This window comes from Lutzomyia longipalpis, chromosome 1 (genome assembly GCF_024334085.1).
Source record: "Lutzomyia longipalpis isolate SR_M1_2022 chromosome 1, ASM2433408v1".
Classification (NCBI taxonomy): Eukaryota; Metazoa; Arthropoda; class Insecta; order Diptera; family Psychodidae; genus Lutzomyia; species Lutzomyia longipalpis.
This window is the reverse complement of record NC_074707.1, coordinates 42715859-42742574: the sequence shown is the minus strand read 5'-3', so window position 1 is coordinate 42742574 and position 26716 is coordinate 42715859. Positions and strand designations below refer to the sequence as shown.

At 35.1% G+C, this 26716-nt stretch overlaps 8 protein-coding genes across 8 annotated transcripts in view; 4 read left to right on the top strand and 4 right to left on the bottom strand.

The window, feature by feature from the left end:
* LOC129787458 (fork head domain-containing protein FD4-like) overlaps positions 1–26716 on the bottom strand; it is a 416355-nt gene that overhangs the window by 67243 nt on the left and 322396 nt on the right. The gene's annotated exons all lie outside the window — the stretch shown is intronic.
* The window catches only part of LOC129787473 (HIG1 domain family member 1A, mitochondrial-like), a 170434-nt gene that overhangs the window by 15095 nt on the left and 128623 nt on the right, over positions 1–26716 (bottom strand). The window lies entirely within an intron of this gene.
* LOC129787465 (glutathione S-transferase 1-like) lies at positions 15–1534 on the top strand. The gene is made up of 4 exons (XM_055823056.1): positions 15–125; positions 309–466; positions 571–611; positions 892–1534. The coding sequence occupies exons 2-4, from the start codon at positions 367–369 to the stop codon at positions 1405–1407; spliced, it is 657 nt and encodes a 218-aa protein (XP_055679031.1). The 5' UTR covers positions 15–125; positions 309–366; the 3' UTR covers positions 1408–1534.
* Positions 12796–14652, top strand: LOC129787430 (L-dopachrome tautomerase yellow-f-like). The gene is made up of 2 exons (XM_055823003.1): positions 12796–12941; positions 13022–14652. The coding sequence occupies exons 1-2, from the start codon at positions 12818–12820 to the stop codon at positions 14326–14328; spliced, it is 1431 nt and encodes a 476-aa protein (XP_055678978.1). The 5' UTR covers positions 12796–12817; the 3' UTR covers positions 14329–14652.
* Positions 14857–16564, top strand: LOC129787435 (L-dopachrome tautomerase yellow-f-like). Its single transcript, XM_055823010.1, has 2 exons — positions 14857–15003; positions 15071–16564. The coding sequence occupies exons 1-2, from the start codon at positions 14958–14960 to the stop codon at positions 16378–16380; spliced, it is 1356 nt and encodes a 451-aa protein (XP_055678985.1). The 5' UTR covers positions 14857–14957; the 3' UTR covers positions 16381–16564.
* LOC129792144 (L-dopachrome tautomerase yellow-f2-like) lies at positions 20755–22360 on the bottom strand. Its single transcript, XM_055830970.1, has 2 exons — positions 21198–22360; positions 20755–20779 (listed from the first exon to the last, which is right to left on the bottom strand). The coding sequence occupies exons 1-2, from the start codon at positions 22358–22360 to the stop codon at positions 20755–20757; spliced, it is 1188 nt and encodes a 395-aa protein (XP_055686945.1).
* LOC129787453 (probable cardiolipin synthase (CMP-forming)) lies at positions 23857–25389 on the top strand. The gene is made up of 5 exons (XM_055823037.1): positions 23857–24024; positions 24089–24596; positions 24676–24891; positions 24969–25104; positions 25167–25389. The coding sequence occupies exons 2-5, from the start codon at positions 24105–24107 to the stop codon at positions 25292–25294; spliced, it is 972 nt and encodes a 323-aa protein (XP_055679012.1). The 5' UTR covers positions 23857–24024; positions 24089–24104; the 3' UTR covers positions 25295–25389.
* LOC129787454 (complex I intermediate-associated protein 30, mitochondrial) lies at positions 25306–26548 on the bottom strand. The gene is made up of 2 exons (XM_055823038.1): positions 25707–26548; positions 25306–25644 (listed from the first exon to the last, which is right to left on the bottom strand). The coding sequence occupies exons 1-2, from the start codon at positions 26439–26441 to the stop codon at positions 25414–25416; spliced, it is 966 nt and encodes a 321-aa protein (XP_055679013.1). The 5' UTR covers positions 26442–26548; the 3' UTR covers positions 25306–25413.

Sequence of the window (26716 nt, the reverse complement as noted above, 5' to 3'; positions counted from 1 at the left end):
CTACACTGAAAAATTCTAATATATCACCAACTTAAACCTCCCATATAAATATCAGAGAGCACGGAAACGTTTCTCAGTCGAACAAATCATTTTGTGAACACACTTTGGTTCCAGCCGGCGTTAAGGTAAGTTGAAAATTCTCCGTATCTCTGTAGGTGCAATTAACGTGTTTCTCAGTGATAAAAAGTGCTAATTGAAGGTGGAAAAAATTGTGTAATAATGACTTGCTTCTTTGAATAATTTTTTTAATTAAAGTTTTTTACATTTAAACGGTGATTGGTTTCTAAACGTCTAACAAATACTTTCAGAATAAAATTCAACACAAATTTCCATAGAAGAGCGTTAATACAACCATACAGCAGCAGAATGACGATTGATTTTTACTACACTGATATTTCTGCGCCTTGCCGCAGCATTCTTCTTTTGGGAAAAGCTCTTGGGATTGAATTCAATCTCAAAGAGATGGGTAAGCTGTTTTTGTTATTTTATTTTAGAGATTTTCCTTATTTAAACGTTTGAATATTTGAAAACAAATTATTAATTATTCAATATTGTACATTTTTCACGCAGACTTAATGGCCGGGGATCATTTGAAACCAGAATTTGTGAAGGTAAGAAAAGCTCTCTATTTTATTTCTTATTAAAAATTTTACAATACTCGAAGCAATAACAAAAAAATTCTAAATTTAGATCAAATTAAGTAATTTTTATCAGTTACCAAATGTCGTGACTCAAGAGTTTGCTAAATGATAAGATTACAGAGTTTTCAATTGAATGCTTTTAAAAATATTCAAACAGAAAACTCTATATGAACTCTAATACAAAATAGTTAATTTTATAATAATTTCAAGAATTATTCTTAATGATTTTTAAATTAATTTAATTTATCAGATTAACTACCAACACTGTGTGCCCACCATTGTGGACAATGGCTTTGCATTGTGGGAATCACGAGCAATTCTCATCTACTTGGTTGACAAATACGCAAAGAACGATTCTCTGTACCCATCTGATCCTCAGAAGAGGGCCCGTGTGAATCAGAAGCTCTACTTCGACATGGGTACACTCTATCAGCGCTTTGCTGAATACTATTATCCACCAATTTTTGCAAAAGCTCACTTTGATCCGGCCGCTTTCAAGAAAATGGAAGATGCTGTTGTATTCCTCAATACTGGTCTCGAGGGTCAAAAGTATGCTGCTGGTGATTCCCTAACCATTGCTGATTTCGCTCTCGTAGCCACTATTGCTACATTTGATGCGTTTAAATTTGATTTGTCCAAGTACCCGAATGTTGTGCAGTGGTATGAGATGTGCAAGAAGACCATCACTGGCTATGAGGTCAATCAAAAGGGAGCTGATGGATTTATGGCAAAATACGGAGCTGCCTTGGATAAGCAGAAGGCCTAAAACAGTCTATTTTTTTAAGGAATCAATGCAAATATTTCGTGAATTTCATTTAAATCTTTTGTAAAAATGTCTCGAAGTTATTCAAACTATTTCAATATCAATAAAAATTATTTTGTAATGTAAAAAAGCTTTTTTTTCTTAAAACTCCTTCTCTTATTGATAAGATATTAAAACATTTGCTGGATCGCATATAGTTCCCTTAATAGCGTCAGATATCTTAACACGGAACGCTCTCGCATTAACATCAGTTAAATTGAGAGGTGTTTGGCTATGAAATATTATAGGGAGGTGATCAGAAAGGAACCAAAGGTAACCGAAGGGATCAATAAACATATCGGAAATGAATGGAATTGCATCTGATTCAAAAATCACCCCGATTGTATCAGGATTGAGAAGAAGTTCAGAGTTCCAACAGGAAATCCTTTTGGATTGGATACTTCCGTAAAATACTACGCCTGTAGTATAATCAAATACACGACGTAGTGCTTGAGAATCACAACCTCTGTAGGAGAATATTGAGAAATCATCTGGTTGGTAGTTGGTAGGAGCTTTCTTTGCATTTTTCAGAGTTTTCGTAGTAGTCACATATTCTGCCGTGCTAGAACCGGGAGCGTAGTAAACAATTCTATTGCCATATTTGTCTGGCCAGCCAAGGGTCATGCTTGAAATTCCAATTTCCATAAACCACGGAATAGTAGAGTCAAAAATAAAGTTTGATTCTGAAATTATGGGGTTCATTGAGGGATGTAAAAAGGACCAGAATTGATCGCGTTTGTAGTCATAAACCAGGATACTATTATCAAAGATATTTGTTGAGTAGAGAAAGACATCATCGCATGATCCCTTAGGTTGATGGTCTATTGTGACAAAAAGGTAGCCCAGAGGGATCCTTAGAGCATGCTGAGGAATTTCTATGCGTTTTATAACTGGAAATTTACGAGTTTGACATCCATTGGAAGGTAAATCAAAGACGATGTATGCTGGCTTCTGAGGCTCGTACATTTCATTTGGCCCATAATATATGATTCCAACATCGAGAGCATAGAGTCGATTGCAGCGATTATCAACTGCAGGACCGTACACATCTATAATGGAAAAATCCTCAAAAGGGGAAGTGTATGGGCTGTAGTTGTTCGTTCCGAAAACTCCATAATTTCCATAGAAGTGATTGTAGTATCCGGCAGAATATTTGTTCTTCTTCCTTAGCAAACCTCGTGTATCGTCTTCACCATAAAATGAAGCTTTCAGTGTATTTTGCGCATAATTTGGAAAGCCCCAAATATGAGGACTTGTTCCCTTTTCATAGTCCGACACGCAGAAAGCATTGAGAGCTGATGGTACACCAGGTCGAACACGTCCAATTGTTGCAATCATGAGACTACTTTGTGGATGGTAGGCCAATGCAAGAATATCATTATTTTCTGGGATGTGATATGGATACTTTCCAATTAGGTAGTCATCTGCAATAATCCATTTTCACTAATCACTAACTGCCATAACATTTATCACAAACGCATAATAAAATCACCATCATAAGGTAAATCTTCGAAGATCACTTCTTTCCAATAATACATCTCCTCCACTCCATTTTCATACCCTCTACTTAGGGTTAAACGACAACCAAAGAACAAGAAAAATGTGAAAAATACTCCGATTGTGTTCTTCATGGTTTCACCACAAGGAAAATACTGACTTTCCCTCAAATTCTTTCTTTGCTTTTATACAAGAATGTAGAATTACATTTAATGCAAATTTAATAAAACTGGTTCCTTAATAAAAATTCCTAAAAGAAATGTATGCTGAAGATGAACGATCTCACAAGAAATACCTCTCAAAATTAGCATTTTCGCAGATAGTAAAACAGATTTATCCCGCATTTAATGGGTTCAACACTTTTATTTCCTAACAAATCTCTATAATTAATTGTGAGATTTTTTTTAGTAGAATGTATTCGTCGGGAAGACATAGCGTTCAACATAATAAATTCTTTAAACGGAAAACTCCACATTATAACTATTCACCCTATTCACACATAAAATGCCTAAATGCCAAAATTTTTACATTTAATAATTTTTTTCTCGTTTTTGTAAAATATATCAACTAATATTCAAATACCGAAATTCTTTAAAATCTTTTCTGAAAATGTCTCAAAGTTTTTCCATCAGTTTTATTAAAAATAAAAATCATTTTTTACTGATTTAGAATTTATTAATCATTTTTCTAAGTCTATCTCTCATTGATAAGATAATAAAACATTTGCTGGATCACAAACAGTCCCCTTAATGGCTTCGGATATCTTAACACGGAACGCTCTTGCGTTAACATCTGTAACATTGAGAGGTAATTGAGTAAGATATATTATAGGGAGGTGATCAGAAAGGAACCATAGGTAACCGAATGGATCAATAAACATATCGGAAATGAATGGAATTGCATCTGATTCAAAAATTACCCCAATTGTATCAGGATTGAGAGGTAGTTCAGAGTTCCAACAGGAAATCCTTTTGGATTGGATACTTCCGTAAAATACTACGCCTGTAGTATAATCAAATACACGACGTAGTGCTTGAGAATCACAACCTCTGTAGGAGAATATTGAGAAATCATCTGGTTGGTAGTTGGTAGGAGCTTTTTTTGAATTTTTAAGAGTTTTCGTAGTAGTAACATATTCTGCTGTACTAGATCCGGGAGAGTAGTAAACAATTCTATTGCCATACTTGTCTGGCCAGCCGAGAGTTAAGCTTGAAATCCCAATTTCCGAAAACCACGGAATAGTATAGTCATAAACAAAATTTGATTCTGAAATAATGGGGTTCATTGAGGGATGTAAAAAGGACCAGAATTGATCTCGTTTGTAGTCATAAACCAGGATACTATTATCAAAGATATTTGTAGAGTAGAGGAAGACATCATTGCATGATCCTTTAGGTTGACGATCTAATGTGACGAAAAGATAGCCTAAGGGGATCCTTAGAGCATGCTGAGGAATTTCTTTGCGTTTTATAACTGGAAATTTACGTGTTTGGCATCCATTGGAAGGTAGATCAAAGACAATATATGCTGGCTCCTGAGCTTCGTACATTTCATCTGGCCCATAATGTATTATTCCCACATCGAGAGCATACAGTCTATTGCACTGATTATCAACTGCAATACCATACACATGTATAATGGAAAAATCCTCAAATCCGGAAATTCCATAATTATCGTAGAAGTGATTGTAATATCCGGCAGAATATTTGTTCTTACTCTGGAGATTTGCTTTTGCATTGTCTTCACCATAAAATGAAGCTTTCAGTGTATTCTGCGCATAATTTGGAAAGCCCCAAATATGCGGGCTTGTTCCCTTTTCATAATCCGATACGCAAAAGGCATTTAGGGTTGATGGAACACCAGGTCGAACACGTGCAATTGTAGCAATCATGAGACTACTTTGTGGATGAAAAGCTAGTGCCAGAATATCGTTGTTTTGTGGGATACGGTATGGATACTTCCCAATTAGGTAGTCATTTGCAATAATCCATAAAATTCACAAATCACATTTCACTGATTTAACAAAAAACGCATTAATTAAATCACCATCATAAGGTAAATCTTCGAAGATCACTTCTCGCCAATAATAAATCTCCTCCACTCCATTTTCATACTCAGAACTAAGAGTTATAAGACATCCGAAGATAAAGAAAAATGTAAAAATTACTCTGATTTTGTTCCTCATAGTTAAACGACAGGAAAACTACTGACTTTCTCTCATTCTCTCGTTTCTTTTTTATACAGGTAGGTAGAATTATTATTAATGCAAATTCAACAGAACTGGATCCTTAATGAGAATTCGAAAAAGAAATTTATGCTGAAAATGAACCCAACTCATAAGAAATTGCAATCAAAATTAGCATTTTCGCAGTAATAAACATTTTTTTATTCGACATTCTCTTAAGAAGTTTACATAATTTATTTTCTAAAAATTCTTACTAATAAATTGTAAGATTTTTAGTGTTAAATTATGTAAATTCACAAAAAGAACTCCACACAAGAGCGTTCACATCTAAAATGTTTTTCTCAACTTGAAATTAGTGAGAGATTCACTTTTTATCAAATGCCCCATAATTTACAATATTTCTAATAAAATGCATTATATCTAGTTTTTAATGCTTTATTAAAATCTTCAATTAATAAATTAATTAAATTTATAAACATCGCACACTGTCCCTTTGATAGCATCAGTAACTTTCACCTTAAAACTTCTAGCATTAACTTCTGTTAAATTAAGAGGAATATCAGTACCAAAAATAATGGGAAGATGGCAAGAATGGAACCAGAGGTATCCATTCGAATCTACAGCAATGTGAGCAACAAATTCCAGCTTATCTGACTCAAAAACAACCCCAATTGTATCAGGATTAATGGGATTTCGAATATTCCAGCAATGAACTGTCTTACTTTGCATTTCTGCAAAGAACATTACTCCTGTGTCGAGATCCAATACTTGGTGCATACTTTGAGAATCACAATTCCGGTAGCCAAGTAGAGTAGAACCTTCTTTGTCGTTCTTAGAGAATTTCGGGTTTTTAAGAAGTTTTGTAGAGACGCCATATTCCCCAATACTCGCTGCAGGTGCATAGTATGCTAAACGATAGCCATACTTATCGGGATACCCCAAGGCAACATTCATGATTCCAAAATTGTATTGATATTGAAAGTTTCCCTTGAAGATCATATTTGATTCAGCTTGAATTGGCTTCATTGATGGATCAGAATATGCCCAGAAACTACCCCGTTTGTAGTCATAAACAATTATGTTGTAATCAAAGGCGTTGGTGATATACAGAAGAACATCATCACATGTTCCTTTTGGTTGATAATCCAGTGCTATATACACTAATCCTACTGGATTTTTACACAAATAATTCGGAATCTCAACCCTTCGATTTACAGTAAACTTTCGATTTTCACATCCATCAAAAGGTAAGTTAAAGACAATTATTGCTGGATTTTGTACGTTGTAAATTGAATTCGGTACATAGTACAAGACTCCAGTATCAATTACAAAGAGACGATTGCACCGATCATCAACATTCGTTCGATAAACTGATATAATTGAAAAATCATCGGCATCTTGGTAGTGATTTCCGTAAAAATAATTTGAATATCCAGCGGAATACTTTACATTGCCACTCAAATCTCTGCTATTTCCAGCAAAAAATGATGCCTTGAGAAGATTCCTTTCATAATCCGGAAAAGCCCAAAGATGCGGACTTGTACCTTTCGCATAGTCAGTCGCACAGAAAGCATTGAGACTTGATGGGACTCCTGGACGTACACGTGCCACATTTACCAACATTAAGCCACTTGCTGCATGATATTCAACTGCTAGGACATCATTGTTGGATGGAATGTTTAACGGATATGGTCCAATGTAAAAATTATCTAAAAAAATTCAATAAAATTATTATTAATATAAATTTGCGTAATGTGCTTTTATTGAACTTTGAAAAGCTCCCAAATCTCTTTGAAATGAAACTTTAAAATAATATGTACCATCATATGGAAGATCTTCGTAAATCACATCCTTCCAATAGTAAACTTCCTCAACTACATTGTCTGCAATTACTCCAGTAACACTGAAGCACAAAAAAAACACCAAAAATTTCACAGCAAAGTTCTTATTCATACTTTAGGCACTTCAACACTGATTTTTTCTTGAGCTTAAGCTTTCTTTTATAGACCATGGGCTGAGAAAATTTGGTTGATGTTGTTTTGAATTTGAACTGGTTTAAAAAAAAAATAATATTTGAGATTTTGTGATGTATCAGATATGTTAATTCTGGTAAGAACTATCTTTCCCATTATATCTTTCGTATAGATGATATTTTTTATATTTTGTAAATTATCAGTTTTACCTGTGTTTCTTTTTCTCCATTAAAAAGAATATGGAAACATCTTTAAAAGATCCATGGGATAAGAAAATTATCTTACCTTGTTAAATAAAATTTCGACACTGTTTTTTTTTTATAATTTATGATATTTCAAAATTAACGCGAAGTCAATTTAATCGAAAGAAAAGTTCCAGGTGGTCTCAGACTAATAAGAAGATAAGAATGATTAAAAAAAACTGTAATTTTCCATCATTTAATTCAATTCATTTTATTCAAGCATGATAGCTAAAAGATAAATCACAAACAGTCCCTTTAATTGCATCGGATGCTTTTACACGAAAAGTCTGAGAAGTTATGCTTGTCAGATTTAGGGGAGCTTCACTTGTAAAAATTATAGGAATTTGGGCGGATTGGAACCATAAATATCCTTCAGAATCAATGAGAACTTCTGAAGCAAATTGCAAAGCATCAGACTCATAAACAACTCCAATTGTGTCAGGATTAAGGGGAAGATGAGTATTCCAACAACGGATTCTATTGGATTGCATTTCACCAAAAAATATAACACCTGTAGTAAGATCGATAGCTTTGCTGAAGGTTTGGGATTCACAACCGCGATGTCCAATAAGTGAGAAATCATTTGAATTGTAGTAAAAACTAGTTCTTTTGGGATTTTTCAAAACTTTCGTTGAAACTTCATATTCCACGGTACTAGCTCCAGGGTTGTAATATGCCTTCTTGTATCCTAGTTTATCTGGCCAACCTAGAACTACATTAACGATCCCAAAAGCAAATGTATAATCAAAATCTTTGTTCAGCACTAGGTTTGCTTCAGAATAGATAGGATTCATTGAAGGTTCCATAAAGGACCAGAATTTATTACGTTTATAGTCATAGACTATAAGGCTAAAATCAAGAACATTCGTAATGTACAGGAAGACATCATCGCAAGAACCTTTAGGGTCATGATCAAGAGTTATGAACCCAAATCCTACAGGATTTTTCCAAAACGAATTTGGAATTTCTACGCGGCGAATTACTGAGAATTGTCGACTTTCACATCCGTTTGAGGGTAAATTGAAAACTACAATTGCGGGACTTTGCACAAAGTAGCTTACAGTGGGACTATAGTAAAGCGTTCCCGTGTCTACGATGTAGAGACGATTACATAGATCATCTACTTTAGGGTGATAAAGTGCAATGATGCTAAAATCCTCTTGATAATTGTAAGTGTTCTGAAGTTGGTATTTTCTAGAATCAGATGAATTCGAAGATCGTCCAAAGAAGTGATTGTAAAATCCAGGAGCATAAGTTTCCCTTCTCTTCAGCTCTGTACTGTGTCTTGACTGGCTGCCTCCGTAAAATGAAGCTTTCAGGGTATTCTTCTCGTAATCCGGAAAACCCCATAGATGAGGACTCGATTCCTTTTCATAATCAGCCACACAGAATGCATTGAGGGCGGAGGGAATTCCAGGTCTAAGACGTCCAACAACAACAATCATTAATCCACTCTGTGCATGATATCCAATACCAAGAACATTGTTATTTTCCGGAATGAGGTATGGATACTTTCCAATGTAAGCATCATCTGCAAATGTTAAATTAGTTAAAAAATCAGCACATAAATTAAAAGAATAATTTTCACCTTTATAAGGAAGATTTTCATATATAATTTCCTTCCAATAGTATATTTCCTCAACAGCATAGCTGTGAGAACCACAAATTACACCCAAAATCACCAACAACGTTTCACAAATGAACAGATTCATCTTTAAAAGAACACTAAAAGAACACCACATGTTCTGAAAGTTTTATATACTCTCTGCGAGGATAAGAAACAAGCAGATCAACCTCACACATTAAACTGGTTCTGCTAAAGATATATTGGTTCATTGACAGCCAATTTTTAGCACGTTTTAAATTAATTTTCTTTCACTCAAGCCAACGTGCAAAAATTCGGTTCGTATATAAATGATTTGCATTTCAAATTAATTCACCTGATAAGAAAATAAAGCTTTTTAGCTAAAAGATCTCTTTACCGCCTCTTTGAGAAATCTCTTAAATTAAAAACTTCCCAATATAATGTACATAATTTATTTATTTTCTTTAATACAAAATAGATTTTTTTTGTAAATTAATTTATTTTACGTATAGCTATAAAATAAGTCACAGGTAGTACCCTTAATTGCCTCAGATACTTTCACGCGAAAAGCTCTAGAATTTACTTCGGTAGTATCAAGAGGATAACTACTAAGAAAAGTTACAGGAACATGTGTTGTAAGGAACCATAGATATCCATCGGAATCAATAAATATCTCCGAAACAAATTTCAAGTCATCTGACTCGAAGACAACGCCAATTGTGTCAGGATTGAGAGGAAGTTGAGTATTCCAGCATCTAATTCTATTTGATTCCATTTCGCCAAAAAAGATCACACCCGTGGAAAGATCAAGAGCTTGACTAAAAGTTTGAGAACCACATCCACGATAGCCGATGAGTGAAAATGCTTCTGAATTGTATTTATAGGAAAGTTTTCGGGAATTTTTTAAATTCCCCGTTGAAACAAGGTATTCTCCAGTACTGGCAGCTGGTGAAAAATATGCATTTCTATTGCCATACTTATTAATGGGGCCAAGAGCTAAATTCATTATTCCAAGAGGGAAATCATAATGAAAATTTTTATTGAAGACAAAACTTGCTTCTGCAATGATTGGTTGCATAGAGCGATCTTCAACGTACCAAAATTTACTCTGTTTGAAATCATAAACTACGAGCTTATTATCGTACACATTTGAAATGTAAAGGAAGATATCATCACATGATCCTTTCTTTTGATGATCAACGGTTATCCAGGAAAAACCAACTGGATCTTTCCACAAATAATTTGGAATCTCAACTCGACGAATTAGTGCAAATTGGCGATTTTTCTTACACGCACCTAGTGGGAGATCAAAGACTAAAATTGCCGAATTTTGTACATTGTAAACTGAAGTATATCCATAGTACAATGTTCCTGTATCTAAAATAAATAGGCGATTGCACTGATTGTCTACAATTGGATGATAAACAGAAATAATTGTATAATCTTCTTGAAAATTGTAATTATTCTGCGATGGATATCTATTTAACCCCTTAAGATTATGATATCCAGCATAAGAAACATTGAAAAATCGAGCAGAATAAATGTTCTGATTTTTCGATAACTTTTGAGCTTGATTTTCATTATAAAATGAAGCTTTTAGCGTATTCTTCTCGTAATTTGGAAATCCCCAAAGATGTGGACTTGTTCCTTTTTCATAATCAGCAAAGCAGAAAGCATTGAGTACGGATGGAACTCCAGGTCTGATACGCCCCACAGTTGCTAACATTAATCCACTCTGAGCATGATATCCAAGACCAAGAAGATCGTTGTTAGATGGAATGTAGTACGGGTAGTTGCCAATGTATGAATCCTCTACATAAATCAAGAACTTCACTTAAAATCACAAATAACTTTTTTTTTCCATTCAAAGTTTCTTCACCTTCATACGGAAGATCTTCGTAGATCACTTGCTTCCAGTAAAATATCTCTTCTACACTATTTGGCGGATTTGTCGTGACACCACTGAGATGAATTACAGTGATCCACAAGAATCCCGAAAAAATCATTTTCGTTCCCAAAACGACACTGAACTCTCATTCTTACTTCGGCAACTTTTTATACCCGTGAGATTCTAAAACAACAAGAAGATCAACCACCTCAATCCAAGCGGTTTTCACATAAAAAAGTACAAATGATTAAAATTTATCGCGAGATATTATTTTATTACAATGTGCCAATTCTTGTCCTTAATTTGCAATTTAAATGTTAAGTTATATCTCCATTAGTAAGACATTGAGGTGCAATATTTTAGTCTCTTTAAAATTGAATAATTACCCACATTAAAGGGGAGGAATCTTCAAATTACGATCTTTTAAAGTTTCTTTTGGGGAAAATTTTAAATCAAAATAATGCCCAATTTTCTTTTCTTGTCTTTCGCATTACAATTTACTAATATCTGTTTAACAATGATAACTCTACTCAAAGTGAAATGTAAAATATATCACGAAGAAATTCTTGCAAAAAATGATAAGACACTTAAAATTCTTTTGATTGATCCGCACCACTTTGCAATATTTTCTGCTTACAATCTCATTTATGTAAATCCACCGTATCCCACTGAAAAGTCAATCATAACGCGTCCAGTTATTAGAGTTGGTATACCACAACGCGGATTGGTCAGTCTATGCGTTGTAATTTAATTTGTAAGTAGGATTAGTAGGCAAAGTTGATTTTTTTTATGAAATTCATCAATTCGAAAGACAAAAATGGTTATATCTCAAGTTCTACAAGACCTACAAAAATTTCGAGACTAGTTCTGGAAAGGTATTGAAATAAGCTATAATCTGACATATATTTCAATAATTTTCAAGGTCACCTCCAGAACACAAAATGGCGGATTTTTGTTCAACAAAAACAGTTTTTTGCACTTTTCGTTGTGAAGGAATGGTCCTAGAGGTTTTTGATGTTCCAAAAAGTTGTAGAGTTTTGCAAAACCTTTAATTTGATACCAAATTGAGCAAAATCGGATAAGCCGTTCAAGAGATATGGCTCTTAGAACTTTTCAAATTCAAGAATTTTTCAAATGGCCATATCTTCTAAACGGCGACATAGATTTTCTCCATTTTCGGACTGGTGAAAGATATTAAGTCAGGCTACAATATATCTAAATTTAAAAGAAATCGATGATAGGGATTCGGAGATATTGCCCCTTAAAGTTAGGCAATTTTTGTTTTTGAATTTAGCGCCTCTTGCGGATGTTTTTGGAACTTGAAATGTTCTAGACAGTTGTAGGGCTTCGCAATACCTTTCATTTGATACCAAGATGGTCAAAATCGGTCAAGCCCTTCTCGAGATATATAAAAAAAAACACATTTTGCTTTAGGCCGCCATATTTGCTAAACCGCTTGACCGATCGTCAAGTATGAATTGTTGATGAAAACGTCTCACTGAGCTATACAACATACTAAAATTTCAGACCTCTAACTATAAGGGAAGTAGTTAACGGTATTTCAAAATGGCGGACGGCGGCCATCTTGGATTCTGAAAATGCGAAAAAATGAAATTTTACACCCACATTTCTATAGAAAACTTCAAACCGGAAGTCGCTATCTTTTACTGTTCTCGAGTTATAAGGCAAAGTTTGGACCACCGGCCGGAAGGCCGGCCGGCAGGCCGGCCGGATCAAAAATTTTCCACCACTATTTTCGTAATGTGGGATGTCTGAAACGTGCTCATACCAAGTTTGAGCCCGATCTGAGGTGGTCGGTTTTTCCGACGATTACAATACTTGGTATGCCACGATTGTGGTATACCAACTAATTATTGATGGAAATTTCAATTTAACACAAACCAGTTTGAGACTTTTAGGTAGTTCGTCTACCCCAACATAAGTTCCGCGGTATAAATTCGCGAAAAATCTCAATGAGACACCCAGTTTTTTGCAGCTTTAACAATGCACTGGTTCGTGTTCTGTGTAATATCTGTGTTCTTTGGAAATTATGTTGTTAAAGCATATAGTGGAGTAGAAGAAATGTACTACTGGAAAGAAATAATTTACGAAGACCTTCCTCTGAATGGTTAATTTTTATTTCTTCTTCAAATATTGAAGAAATCTTTGAAATTCTTGAAAAAAAAAGTGAATTTTTGTGTTTTGCAGATGATACACTCATTGGAAAATATCCATATTTTTTGCCTTACAATAACGATGTCAGTGGAGTAGAATATCATGCACAGAGTGGATTAATGGTGACAACTGTGGCTAGAATCCGTCCAGGAATTCCATCAACTCTCAACGCTTTCTGTGTGGCTGATTATGCGAAAGGGACAAGTCCACACATTTGGGGATTTCCAAACTATGAAAGGAACTTGCTGAAAGCTTCTTTTTATGAGAGTGGAAGTAGTAGAAATTTACAAAGCACGGAAAAATATTCTGCAGGATACTACAACTTCTTTTATAGAACTAAAGAGAGCAATGGTAGAAAAAATGTCCACCAGAGTATCTCTTTATACAATGACTACAGCCATGCAACAGATTATTGCATAATTAATTTGTATTGCCCAAATGTAGATAATTTTTGCAATCGCCTCTACATCGTTGACACGGGAACGCTTTACTACTCACCTAGTGAAATTTACTATGTACAAAATCCTGCAATTCTTGTATTTGATTTACCTTCAAATGGTTGCCAGAGTAGACAATTCAAATTAATTCGTCGCGTGGAAATTCCTAATCATCTTTGGAAGAATCCAGTTGGTTTCGTATTTATTACACCAGACTACCAACCCAAGGGATCCTGCGATGATGTGTTTCTTTACACAATTAATAATTTTGATAATAGTCTCATAGTTTACGACTACAAACGTGGAGATTTTTGGTCATTTACTGATGCGACCATGAAGCCAATCCTTGCAGAAGCAAACATATTCATGGATGTCGTTTACAATATTCCTCTTGGAATTGCAAATGTAGCTCTTGGATGGTCAGACAAGAATGGTGATCGGAATGCATATTTCGCTCCTGGTTCAAGTTTAGCTGAATACATTGTATCCACTAAAGTTCTAAAAAGTTCCAAAAGCGCATATAAAGACACTTCCGACGAATTTTCGCTAATCGGCTATCGTGGGTGTAACAGTCAAACTTATAAGCAAGTTTTTGATCCGACAACTGGAGTAATTTTCTTCGGAGATTTATTTGCGCATAGAGTTCATTGTTGGAATACCAGATTACCTCTAAATCCGGATACAATTGGTGTAGTTTATGAATCAGATGAAATAATATTTATATCGGATATTAGTATAGATTCAAATGGTTATTTATGGTTTATTTCAAGCTATCTTCCCTATATGTTTAGTACACAAGATCCTCTGAATGTAACCGAAGTAAATTCAAGAGTTTTCCGTGTTAAAGTATATGATGCTATTAAAGGAAATGTTTGTGATATTTCCGCTTATTACCTAACATGAAATTAGTTTTCTTTGCGGATTTAAAGTTTACGATGTAACAATTCTTACCCAATTGTGGAAAGAGATGAGTTTCTTTAGTAGCTCAAAGTAAATCAATAAGTAAATATTATGAAAAAAAATCTACTATTTTGCCTAAAATTTATCTATATTCTAAGAACATATCGAAGAAAAAGTAAAACTAAAGAATTAATTTGATTAACTGATAACTAATACACTGTAATACATTTTTACAAAAAAAAATAATTAAATGTTTTTTAAACCACTAAGGAATAGGTACTTGCAAAAATTGATAAGACGTTTAAAATAAAATTCTTTTGATTGATCCGCACCACTTTGGGATACTTTTGCATAAACTCCTCATATATGCAAATTTCGTCAGATTCCTTTTAGACATTTGATGGAAATAAATTGTTTCGCGTCAGATATCTCAATTTAAAATAAACCAGTTTTAAGCTCTTTGATCGTTCATCTACCCCAACATAAATTCCGCGGTATAAATTCGAGAAAACTCTCAAAGAAGAAGACAGTTTATTGTTGACAATGCGTTGGTTCGTATCCTCAGTGATCTGTGCCTTTTCTGTGTTTTTGGATATCATGCAGAAGGAAATCCTAATAGTGGAGTACAGGAAATGTACTACTGGAAAGAAATAATCTACGAAGATCCTCCCCTTGACGGTTAATTTTTGAATAAATCATTGAAATAATTTATTTTCAATAAAGTGATTAAATATCTGTCTTGCAGATAATACGTTGATTGGAAAGTATCCATATCGCTTACCTTATAACAATGATGTTAATGGAATTGAATATCATGCTCAAAGTGGATTAATGGTGACAATTGTTGCGCGAATCCGTCCAGGAGTTCCATCGACCCTCAATGCTTTCTGCGCGGCTGATTATGATAAAGGAACTAGTCCACATATTTGGGGCTTTCCTAACTACCAAATGAACACACTGAAAGCTTCGTTTTATGATAGCAGAAGTGGAAGAAATCTAAAAACCTTTGAAGAATACTCTGCAGGATACTTCAATTTCTTCTTTGCTAATCGAAGTAATGAAGAGGACATTGGCAGGAAAGGAAACTTAAATTCTTATGCCTACAATAACTATGCAAAAGATTTTAGTATAGTTAACACGTATTACCCGAATGTGGATAATTTTTGCAATCGCCTCTACATCGTAGACACGGGAACACTTTACTATTCCCCCAATGAAATTTATTATGTACAAAATCCGGCAGTTCTTGTGTTCAGTTTACCTTCAAATGGATGTAAAAGCCGACAATTCCCAATAGTTCATCGTGTAGAGATCCCCAATCATCTCTGGAAGAATCCTGTTGGATTTGTATTCATCACTCCTGATTATCAACCAAAAGGATCTTGCGATGATGTATTCCTCTACATAGCAAACATTTTCGATAATAGCCTCATAGTTTATGACTATAAACGTGGAGATTTTTGGTCATTTACTGATCCATCCATGAAGCCAGTCCTTGCAGAATCAAACGTATCCTTTAAGGATGGCGTGTACTACATTCCTCTTGGAATTTCAAATGTAGCGCTTGGATGGCCCGATAAAAATGGAGATCGCAATGCATATTTCGTTCCTGCTTCAAGTTTAGCTGAATACATTGTATCCACTAAAGTTCTTAAAAGCTCTAAAAGCGCTTTATATAAGGATAGTTCAGATGCATTTACACTGATTGGCTATCGTGGGTGCAACACTGAAACCTATAAGCAAGTTTTTGATCCAACAACTGGCATTATTTCCTTCGGAGAGATGTTTTCACACAAAATTCGTTGCTGGAATACCAGACTACCCCTAAATCCTGATACAGTTGGTGTAGTTTTTGAATCTGATAAATTACTCTTTGTTGCTGAAATTAGTGTAGATTCAGAGGAATATTTATGGTTTATAACAAATTCACTTCCTTATATGTTTAATACTCAAGATCCACTGAATGTAACCGAAGTAAATTCAAGAGTTTTCCGTGTTAAAGTATATGATGCTATTAAAGGAACTGTTTGTGATACCTCCACTTTGTACCATTAAGCTAAATTAATTTGTAATAAAAATTAACACACATTTTCCATGATATTTAATCAGTTTTCTATTTAAATAATTTTTTCTAATAGCCCAATATGTCGCGCGCTTTGAAATAAACCCTAGTGTGCACAAGACAAATATTTTTTATGAATTATTTATTAAGCAATGAATGAATAAATATCTTCTAAAATTTTATACGACATGTAAAGCATTACTAAAAAAGATTCAAAATGAAACATTTTGATTCTATCGCTTCATTCTTACCACAGAATATAAGTTTTTTTTAGGCTTTGCTGCTTTCGAGTGGAAGAATTTTTTTGTCAAATTATCTTAATATATGTAAATTCTCGTAGTAGTATCGTCATGTGCCAATAAAACTACGATAAATCTAATGGCAATTCATACAACCTTTCCATAGTCTTTATGATACTTAACGATATAAGAGAACTATTAATTTTTTGTACTAACATTTCTAATTTCCATCAACTAGTTTGGAACCTATTTAATCGATCATTTACCCCAATATAAATTCTTGGTATAAATAGACGTGATACCTCAAAGAAGCACTCAGTCAGTGTTTAGTGTTTAAGTTATGGAGAGCTGCGTGTTTTTCGTATTCTTGGTCCTCTTTGGATATCATTCCAATGTAATAGTTTATGCCAATGAAAAGGCTGAAATGTACTACTGGCGTGAAGTGTTCTACGAAGATCTTCCTCTTGACGGTTAATTATTCTTGAACTTTCAAATATTTAATAAAAGAAGATTTTATTTTTTACAGTTAAGTGAGTTTTCAACGAATTTATTTTGCAGATGATACGTTAATTGGAAATTACCCATATAACTTACCCTACAACAACGAAGTTAATGGAATTGAATATCACGCCCAAAGTGGATTAATGGTGACAACTGTAGCTAGAATTCGTTCAGGAGTTCCATCAACTCTTAATGCTTTCTGTGCTGCTGACTATGCGAAAGGAACAAGTCCACACATTTGGGGTTTTCCAAACTACGAAATGAACACGCTGAAAGCTTCTTTCTATGGAAGAGGAAGTGGCAGAAAATTAGGCAATACGAAAAATAAGTATTCTGCAGGATATTACAATTTCTTCATTGCAAATAGAAATGAAAGTGATGAAGAGGACATTGGCAGGAAGAGAATCCCCCTTTACAATGACTACAGCTATGCAACAGATTTTAGTATAATTAACGTATATTACCCGAATATTGATAACTTTTGCAATCGTCTCTACGTCTTAGATACAGGAACGCTTTACTATTCATCCAGTGAAATTTACAATGTCCAAAATCCCGCAATTATTGTCTTCAACTTACCTTCAAATGGATGTCAAAGTCGACAATTTTCAGTAATTCGTCGTGTGGAAATTCCCAACCATCTCTGGGAGAACTCAGTTGGACTCATTTACATAACACCAGATTACCAACCAAAAGGATCATGCGATGATGTTTTTCTTTACATAACAAATGTCTTAGATGCGAAGTTAATAGTTTACGATTATAAACGTGGAGATTTTTGGTCATTCAAAGATTCATCGATGCAACCAATTAGTGCAGAATCAAGTATATCCTTCAAAGATACTATCTACAATTTTCCGCTCGGTATTATAAATATAGCTCTTGGATGGCCTGATAAATATGGTGATCGGAATGCATACTACGCTCCTGGTTCAAGTTTAGCTGAATACATTGTATCCACTAAAGTTCTAAAAAGCTCCAAACGTGCTTTTTATTCGGGCAATTCAGGAGAATTTACACTGATTGGCTATCGTGGGTGCAATGGTAAGGCCTACAAGCAAGTCTTTGATACCACAACGGGCGTAATTTTCTTTGGAGAGATTTCTTCGAATAAAGTACGCTGTTGGAATACGCAATTACCCCTAAATCCCGATACAATTGGTGTAGTTTTTGAATCAAATACCTCAATATTTATTCCACAAATCAGTATTGATTCAGAAGGGTACCTATGGTTCATTGCGAATCAATTACTTTCTCTGTATTCTGATTCTAATCCTTTAAATCTCACAGATGTAAATTCTATAGTTTTCCAGCTAAAAATATCTGAGGCTATAAAAGGAACTGTTTGCGATTTTTCTACTTACTATGCTACATAGCTACGGAAACACAGAGTTACAATAAATATGCTATAATAACGTCCTTAAAAAAAAAGGAATAAAAAATCATTTAATAAAAATATCTACAAGAAGTTGAAACAAACTGATCTTTGTAAGATTTTTTTTAATAAATCTTTTTTGTCATCGAAAGATCTTTTCTTTTCTGTTCAACGAATTTAGTCACATAAGAATTCATGTAGAAATCATAATATAAATTTAATAAAATTCATTTTTTGCTCTGTAATTTCTTTTATTTATTATTCAAATAATTTTATATTTGATATAAAATATTTTAAAAGTTCATTTATATTAAAAAATCATTTTCCCTTTCCATAGAAGGTTGATGCATCACACACACTGCCTCTTATGGCGTCAGATATTTTAATACGGAAAATTCTTGCATTCACTTCAGTTACATTTAGAGTATCCTGACTATTAAAAATAATTGGAAGCTGATTTGCGAGAAACCATAAATAGTTTTGTGTATCTATGAAGAGATCTGCAAAATATCCTAATCCGTCTGATTCATAAACTTCCCCAAGTGTGTCAGGATTGAAAGGTAATTGGGTGTTCCAGCAACGAATCATATTTGAATTTACTTCTCCGAAGAAAATTACGCCAGTTGAATCATCAAAGACCTGCTTATAGTTCTCATAGTTGCACCCACGATACCCAATTAGGGAAAATTCATTGGAATTGTCTTTATATTGAACACGTTTGATGCTCTTGAGTAATTTTGTGGAAACAACGTATTCAGCTAGACTAGAAGCAGGAGCATAATATGCTTTGCGATCACCATACTTGTCTGGCCAACCAAGTGCAACACTTAGAATTCCCATAGGTAGGTAGTACGTACCACCTCTGAAGTAAATGTTTGCTTCTGAAAGAATTGGCTTCATTGAAGGATCAGTGAAAGACCAAAAATCTCCTCGATTGTAGTCATAAACAACTATGCTATTATCAAAAGGATTCGTAACATAAAGGAAAACCTCATCACATGATTTCTTTACTTGATAATCTAGAGTAATATATATGAATCCTACTGGATTTTGCCACAGATGATTAGGAATTTCCACACGACGGAGTAATCTGAATTGTCTACTCTGGCAACCATTTGAAGGTAAATCAAATACAAGAATTGCCGGATTTTGCACAAAGTAAATTTCATTAGGTGAATAGTAAAGCGTTCCTGAATCTATAGCATACAGACGGTTGCAGAAGTTATCAACTGTGGGATTATACACATTAATTATATTATAATCAGTTGCATAGTTGTAATAGCTGCTGTAAATTGGTATCCTTTTTCGAGCAGTATCTCCTTTATTTCCAAAGAAGAAATTGTAGTACTCCGCAGAATACTTTTGGGTACTTTGCAGTTTCTTTCCGCTTCCACGTCCATAGAAAGAAGCTTTCAGTGTGTTCTTCTCATAGTCGGGAAAACCCCAAATATATGGACTTGTTCCTGTATCGTAATCAGCCACACAGAAAGCATTAAGCGTAGAAGGGACTCCTGGACGAAAGCGTGGTGTTGCTACCACCATCAATCCACTCTGAGCATGGTAACCGAATCCGTTGACTTCATTATTATAGGGCAAATTATATGGATATTTTCCAATAAGTGTATCATCTGAAAAACCAAGAAAATATTTCACTTTTAACTGAAACTACACGTCCTTTCGGTTAACGATTTTTTGCACAAAAAATAAAATTAAGAAATTAACCAGCAATTGGTTGATTTTCGTAGAATACTTCACGCCAGTAGTACATTTCCTCCGCTCCATTTTCAAGTATTCCTCCAGCTGTGAGGTATCCAAAGAGCACTAAAAATTCAATGACCACGAACCGAATCATTGCTAAATCCCCAAAGAACTAAATATCTTTTAGCACTTCTTCTTGTATTTATACCCAGAGGCTTTTACTGGGATGGATAGAAGAATGGCCATAAAAGATCTCCAAAATGGTTAAGTAATGAGTATGGAAATTTATTCTAAAAGAGCATAAAATTTTTATTCTTTTTGTATACACCTGTAATGGAAATTTGCATTCTCCGATAAGAGAGACTGGGACCAAATTCACCAAATTAGGTAATTATTTAGCTGCGATGCTCTTTAACACAAATCAAGAAAAGTAATTTATTAGCATTTTATCGAATTCCTCAATGTTTCTGGAAGTTGTCGTATTCTAAATTGATTGAATTTTCGCGCTGATTTAATTAAAACAAATATTCTCATGTTCTTATCTTTTATTGGATTTATCCAACACCTTCTACACATTCGCTAAAAGAAATTTTTATTTCTAGAATTTATTAGAAAATTCATGTGATTTATCCATGTTAATTTTTCAATCATATTTGAAAAAAAAATTAGAAACAGTTAAATATTTTCTTTTAATAATGAAATTAACGAATTAAATGATTTAATAATTTAATTAGTACCTATCAATTATTGAAAATAATTTAAATAAATGCTTTAAATGATTTTACACAAGGATCAAAGGGGGTGTCTATTAAATCAGTAACTGATTAACTGTTAAATATTAATTCATAACGATGCCTAATAAAATTTAGAAGAAAATTCACAAACAGTTCCTCTTATAACTTCCGATGCTTTCACCCTGAAAGCTCTAGAATTAACATCACTAACATTTAGAGAATTATCAGAGTAAAACATATACGGCAAATGACTAGAAACGAACCACAAATATCCTTCGGCATCAATATTGATACTCGACACAAATTGTAAGGCGTCTGATTCATACAGGACACCGATTGTATCAGGATTGTAGGGATATTGAATATTCCAACAGAGGAGCTTTTTTGATTGCATCTGTGCAAAGAAAATTACTCCCGTTGATAAATCGATGGTTTGAAGGAAATTTTCAGTTCCACACCCCCGATAGCCGATAAGGGTGAATTCTTCGGGGTTGTAATTATATGATGCACGTTTGGAATTCTTCAGGAGTTTCGTGGAAACCACATATTGAGCCAAACTCGTACCCGGAGTATAATATGCATTGCGATTGCCATCCTTGTCTGGCCAGCCGAGGACGATGTCCATAATTCCTATAGCATTAATGTATTGAAAATCATTGCCAAAAGTCATGAGGGATTCCGCGTAAACAGGACGCATTGAGGGATCAGAAAATTTCCAAAATGTACCACGTTTGTAGTCATAAACAGTGATTGTGGTGTCGAAGGTGTTTGTAATGTAGAGGAATAGATCATCACATGATCCTCGTTTTTGATAATCAAGTGTTATGTAGGCAAATCCAATTGGTTCCTTCCACATATAGCTTGGAATCTCAATTCGACGAAGGACAGGAAATGGTCCTTTCGAGCACCTTCCTGTTGGCAGTTGGAAGACAACAATAGCTGGATTTTGAACGTTGTACCTAAGATTTAATCCATAGTTGAGTACACCGTTGTCAATGATAAAAAGTCGATTGCAACGATCATCCACTATTGGACGAAATGTGTGAATAATGGTAAAATCTTGGAATGAATTATAAGGACGATTTAGCGTAATATCCCTCCTTCCCAAATCCATTTCATGCTGATCTCCGAAGAAATACTTAAAATATCCTGCAGAATATTTTATCGAAGTGTTGAGACTCCGAATATTACGAATCTGTTCATCATAAAAGGATGCTTGCAGTGTATTCATTTTGTAATTTGGAAAACCCCATAGATGAGGGCTGGTTCCTTTATGATAATCCTCCATGCAGAATGCATTCAGGGTTGAAGGAACTCCAGGACGAATACGTCCAACTGCAGCCAACATTAATCCACTCGCTGCATGATATCCCAAACCGATCACTTCATTATTGGCGGGAATGTAGTAAGGATACTTTCCGATCATGGAGTTTTCTGCAAATTTTTTTTTTTTAATTAAATTAATTATAAGGAGATAGACAAATTATAAATTACCAGGATATGGAAGGTCCTCATAAATCACTTCTTTCCAATAGAATATTTCTTTCACTCCATTACTACTTGTTCCACTAGAAAAAATCCCTAAAATCCTCCCAGAAATTACACAAAATAGCAAAGAAATAACTTTCATCGTGGCAAGTTTCAGCACAAAACTAAAATTCTCCAACGCTGACCTCACCTTTTATATTTCTAAATTCTCTCTCTCTAGCACCTTTCGCACCTTTCCAAATATAACAACTAGTTTTTCACAATGATCCATTTTTGGAAAAAGCGTAATTTGCATAAAGAAACATTTTATGATCGAAATTTGAGAGAGTTTTTTCACCTCATCAAATTCTTTTATCAAAGATCTTTGCATAATCCTATGTGGGAATTTCGTTAAACTCGATGTTGCGGTAGGTCTGGTAATTTATTCAGAACATAGCTGAAAGCGACGTCTTCTCACCTCCGGCGTTTTATTGGTTTTTTTTTCTTATTCCCATAAAGTCGTTTGTTTAAGCCGTCTCGCCATGGTCAATTTTATGCAACTTATGTTGTGATTTTTTATTAACGAAAGCTACAGTTATTTTACTCTTCGGAAGGTTTAAAAAAATCTGTCGTGGTATTGCTGATTGTTTTGCTAAGATTAAGGAAGTTCTGAACCTAAGAATGATTAAGATTATGAAGATTGAGAGCATTTATTTTTCAGACTCTTAAGAATTTTCATTTATCTGAAAATGGAGGTCAAGAATAATGAGAATCTTATAATTTTAATCAGCAATTCTACTAAAAACATTTTCTAGAAACTCAAGAAAATTTTTGTGAAACTTATGAATTTTGCATTCCACCAAAAAAGATTTTTTTTTTTCATTAAGATCTTTACGAGGTTTACCTTCTGATGCACAGAATAATAAATTTCTGTCTTTTATAAGCTACTCAGACTGTCTTAAACGATGTCTTAATAAACAAAGAAGAAATTCCTAAATCCCCTTATCTTTGAATAAAATTTAAATAAAATGATTTCACTTTCTCGCCAACTCCCGTGGTGTTAATGAATAATGCAGCAAAATGGTAAATAAGATAAGAATGTAGGAGTAGAATAAATAAATATACAACGATTTTTTTTAAAGAATTTCCTTTTATTTTTCTGAAAAAGCCGAAAAAGTCAATTTTCAATTTTACAAGAAAAAACTTTTGAAGAACTTTTAACATACTTAAAAATTGTTATCGATGATTTTAAGGACTTTAAAAGGATTCTTTTAGAGAGCCGTAAGAAAGGGAGTTAAGGAAGAATTTAGCAATGCAGTTTTGCTCATTTTCTCAAACCAATTTGCCAAAAATTCAATGATTTTTTAATGAATTATCGGAATTTATCAATCCAAAATATTTAACGGAAATTGAGCTTTTAAAATGATTCGTCGCTTGAAACTGCAGCTACCACAACCTATCTAACAAATACGGTAGAAGCTACCTCGCACAGCATTATCATTTTTTCTTGCCGTCTCGTGGTTTATTTACAAAATCTTCAATATATAATTCATTTATCGGCTCGACTGTTATATAAATAGACAGATGTGAAAACAGACAAAAAATCAAAATATCTCTTTGATGGTAAGTGTGGAGATGGAAAAAGATTAGGCCCGGAGGAAAATTGCGTTGTTGCTTTTTTTTGTAGGATTCTTGTTGACAAAATGTTGCGACTTCCGCGAAAAATACCCCAATTTTGCACACTCTACCGCTCCTGGGTGCACCATCCGGTACGTGGGAGGCAGAGTGCATGCTGGCTCTTCACATCGACCGTAGCATGCAGTGCAACAACACCCAAAACCTTTACAATTGCAAAATTCTCCGATGATGAGGTGATCAAGAAGAACAGGCAGAATGTCCACTTTCAGGAAATCCACAAGGCCATCAAGGGGCATGAACTGATTCAGGATGTGCTGGAGAAGAAGAAGGAAATTCTGCTGGAACGAAAGAATGAATTGGTGCAGGATTTGCGGGAGAAACGCACGAAAGTGCGTGAGAAGATGGAGGAGGTCATCGAGAAGGAGAATATTATGACGATTCCCAATCTCCTGTGCGTGATGCGTGGTGCTATGGCACCCTACTTGGGCTATGTCATCATTCAGGGGGATTTCACATTTGCCATAGGGCTCCTGGTGGCAGCTGGAGTCAGTGATTTGGTGAGCAGAGAATTCTTTTTAGAGGTTTCTTAAAGAACTTTTGAAATCTTTGATTATTGCGGCTTCTTTTCCGGGACAGCTGGATGGATACATCGCTCGCAATTGGCCATCGCAGATGAGCAAGGCTGGTAGCTTCCTTGATCCAATGGCTGATAAGCTACTTATGGGATCTCTGGTCATATCCTTGACCTACTGCAACCTTCTGCCAATTTGGCTCACTGCCACCATCCTCTTCAGGGATGTTTTCCTCATAAGTGCTGGCTTTATTATTCGCTACAAAAGCCTTCCGCCTCCGGTAAGTTAAATTCTTTTTTTAATCCTTCCTTATCCTTGAAGTTAGATCCTCATTATTAAATTTCTGATGATTTCCAGAAAACCTTGTCAAGGTATTTTGACGTAACACACGCCACTGCCCAACTTGCTCCAACATTCATCAGCAAAGTCAACACAGTTGTCCAGCTGATTGCTGTGGCTACGAGTTTGGGGGCACCAGTTTGGAACTACGTTGGTAAGCAGAGAAAACTTATAAAAAAATCAATGAGCAGGAAATTCATCAATCTCCTTTTGCAGATCATCCTCTCCTCCATGGGCTGTGGTACGTGACTGGAGCAACGACAGTAGCTGCTGCCTTAAGCTACATTATGGCAAAGGATACCTATAAAATCTTCCGGAAGCACACCGGAAAGCCGGGAAAGTGAAACGCAAGCACGTGCAATGTTTCTTTTCTAGATGTTGGTGGTGGCTTCCGCATGGAAGTCCTGCTGTAAATATATTCACACATTTTCTACACAAAGGAAACTTTCTCTCTCCTGACGTCCTACGTGCCCACGATGTACTTGTCCTGCTTGTACATTTCATAGGCAAACTTTTCCGTGTGCGACGGATCAAATTCGCAACCAATGTAGTCTATTTCAAGGCTAAATGGCCCCTCAGCACCATGCCGGGCGTCTACGGTGAAGCCAATATTTGTTACGTGCTCCAATGAGATGGGGCACTGCTTATCCTGAACACGTCCCTTGGAGCCAAGGAAGAATTTTGAGAAGGGAATCTGGAAGACAGAAAATCAAGGTAAGATATCTGTTTGAATTTTCAGGGAAATCTTCCTCTTACCCGGACATGCTGCCAGTAGGGTCCTCCTCGTGTGTAAAGGGCAAAGTGAAAGACATCATTCCAGAGTACATCAAAGTATCCCTCTGTGGCTATGTTGATTAGGTAACTCCTCCCATCCCCACGAATCCGCATCACCAACATATTGTACGCATGCCAATCGTGGTAGCTTTCCCGCTTGAAGCTCTTCCTGGCCCGCATACTGTTGATATTGGCATACCCAGCCCGCTTAATTTTCCCATCGATGGGTACTTTGTTGCACAAATTCCCATAGAACAGCCCATGGCCGGCGGGGCTAATCTCAAAATTTGCCACAGTGTACCCCTCGTTGTGATCCGAATCTGCCGTACAGACCCACTTTTCCAAATCCTTTGGCTCCTTAAATTGATACTTAACATCCACTTCACCTGGCCGGTAGATGAGAATTGGATCAGCTTTGAATTTCTCCTTTACTTCCTCCTGCCACAGGGCAATTTCTGTCTTGAGCTCCTTCAACCCCTCGAGAATCATCTGCTTCCGATTGGGCTCTGGGCGATTGGCATTGTAGCCACTTTTGCGGTCTCGTTCCCACCATCCCTGGGTTTTTGGTGAGGTGTGGAAACATCGGGTATCCTTCAGTCTAACCTCACTTTTTGTCCATGTATATCCGGCATTGTGGAGAAGGCGGCAGGATGACAACCGAGGTTCACGCACTGAATGAAATAACACACTGAGGATGCCTTGGGAACGCTGAAGCATCCTTCTGTGGCAGAGGAATCGTCACGGAGGCTGGAAAATGGTGTTTTGTGTTTTATTTTCCAGCTGACGACCCACTAACAAACTGTTCAATTATCTGTGCTTATTTTTCCACAGACAAATATGAATATTATTGCAATTCTCCGCATGAGATTTACATGCAAAATTTTTCTATTTCCAAGAAAAAGAATATTAAAATATACTTAAAGAATCCGTAAAGAAAATTGTTTATTTTACAAAAGAAAATACCACAAATAGAGAGGAATTATCATAGATTT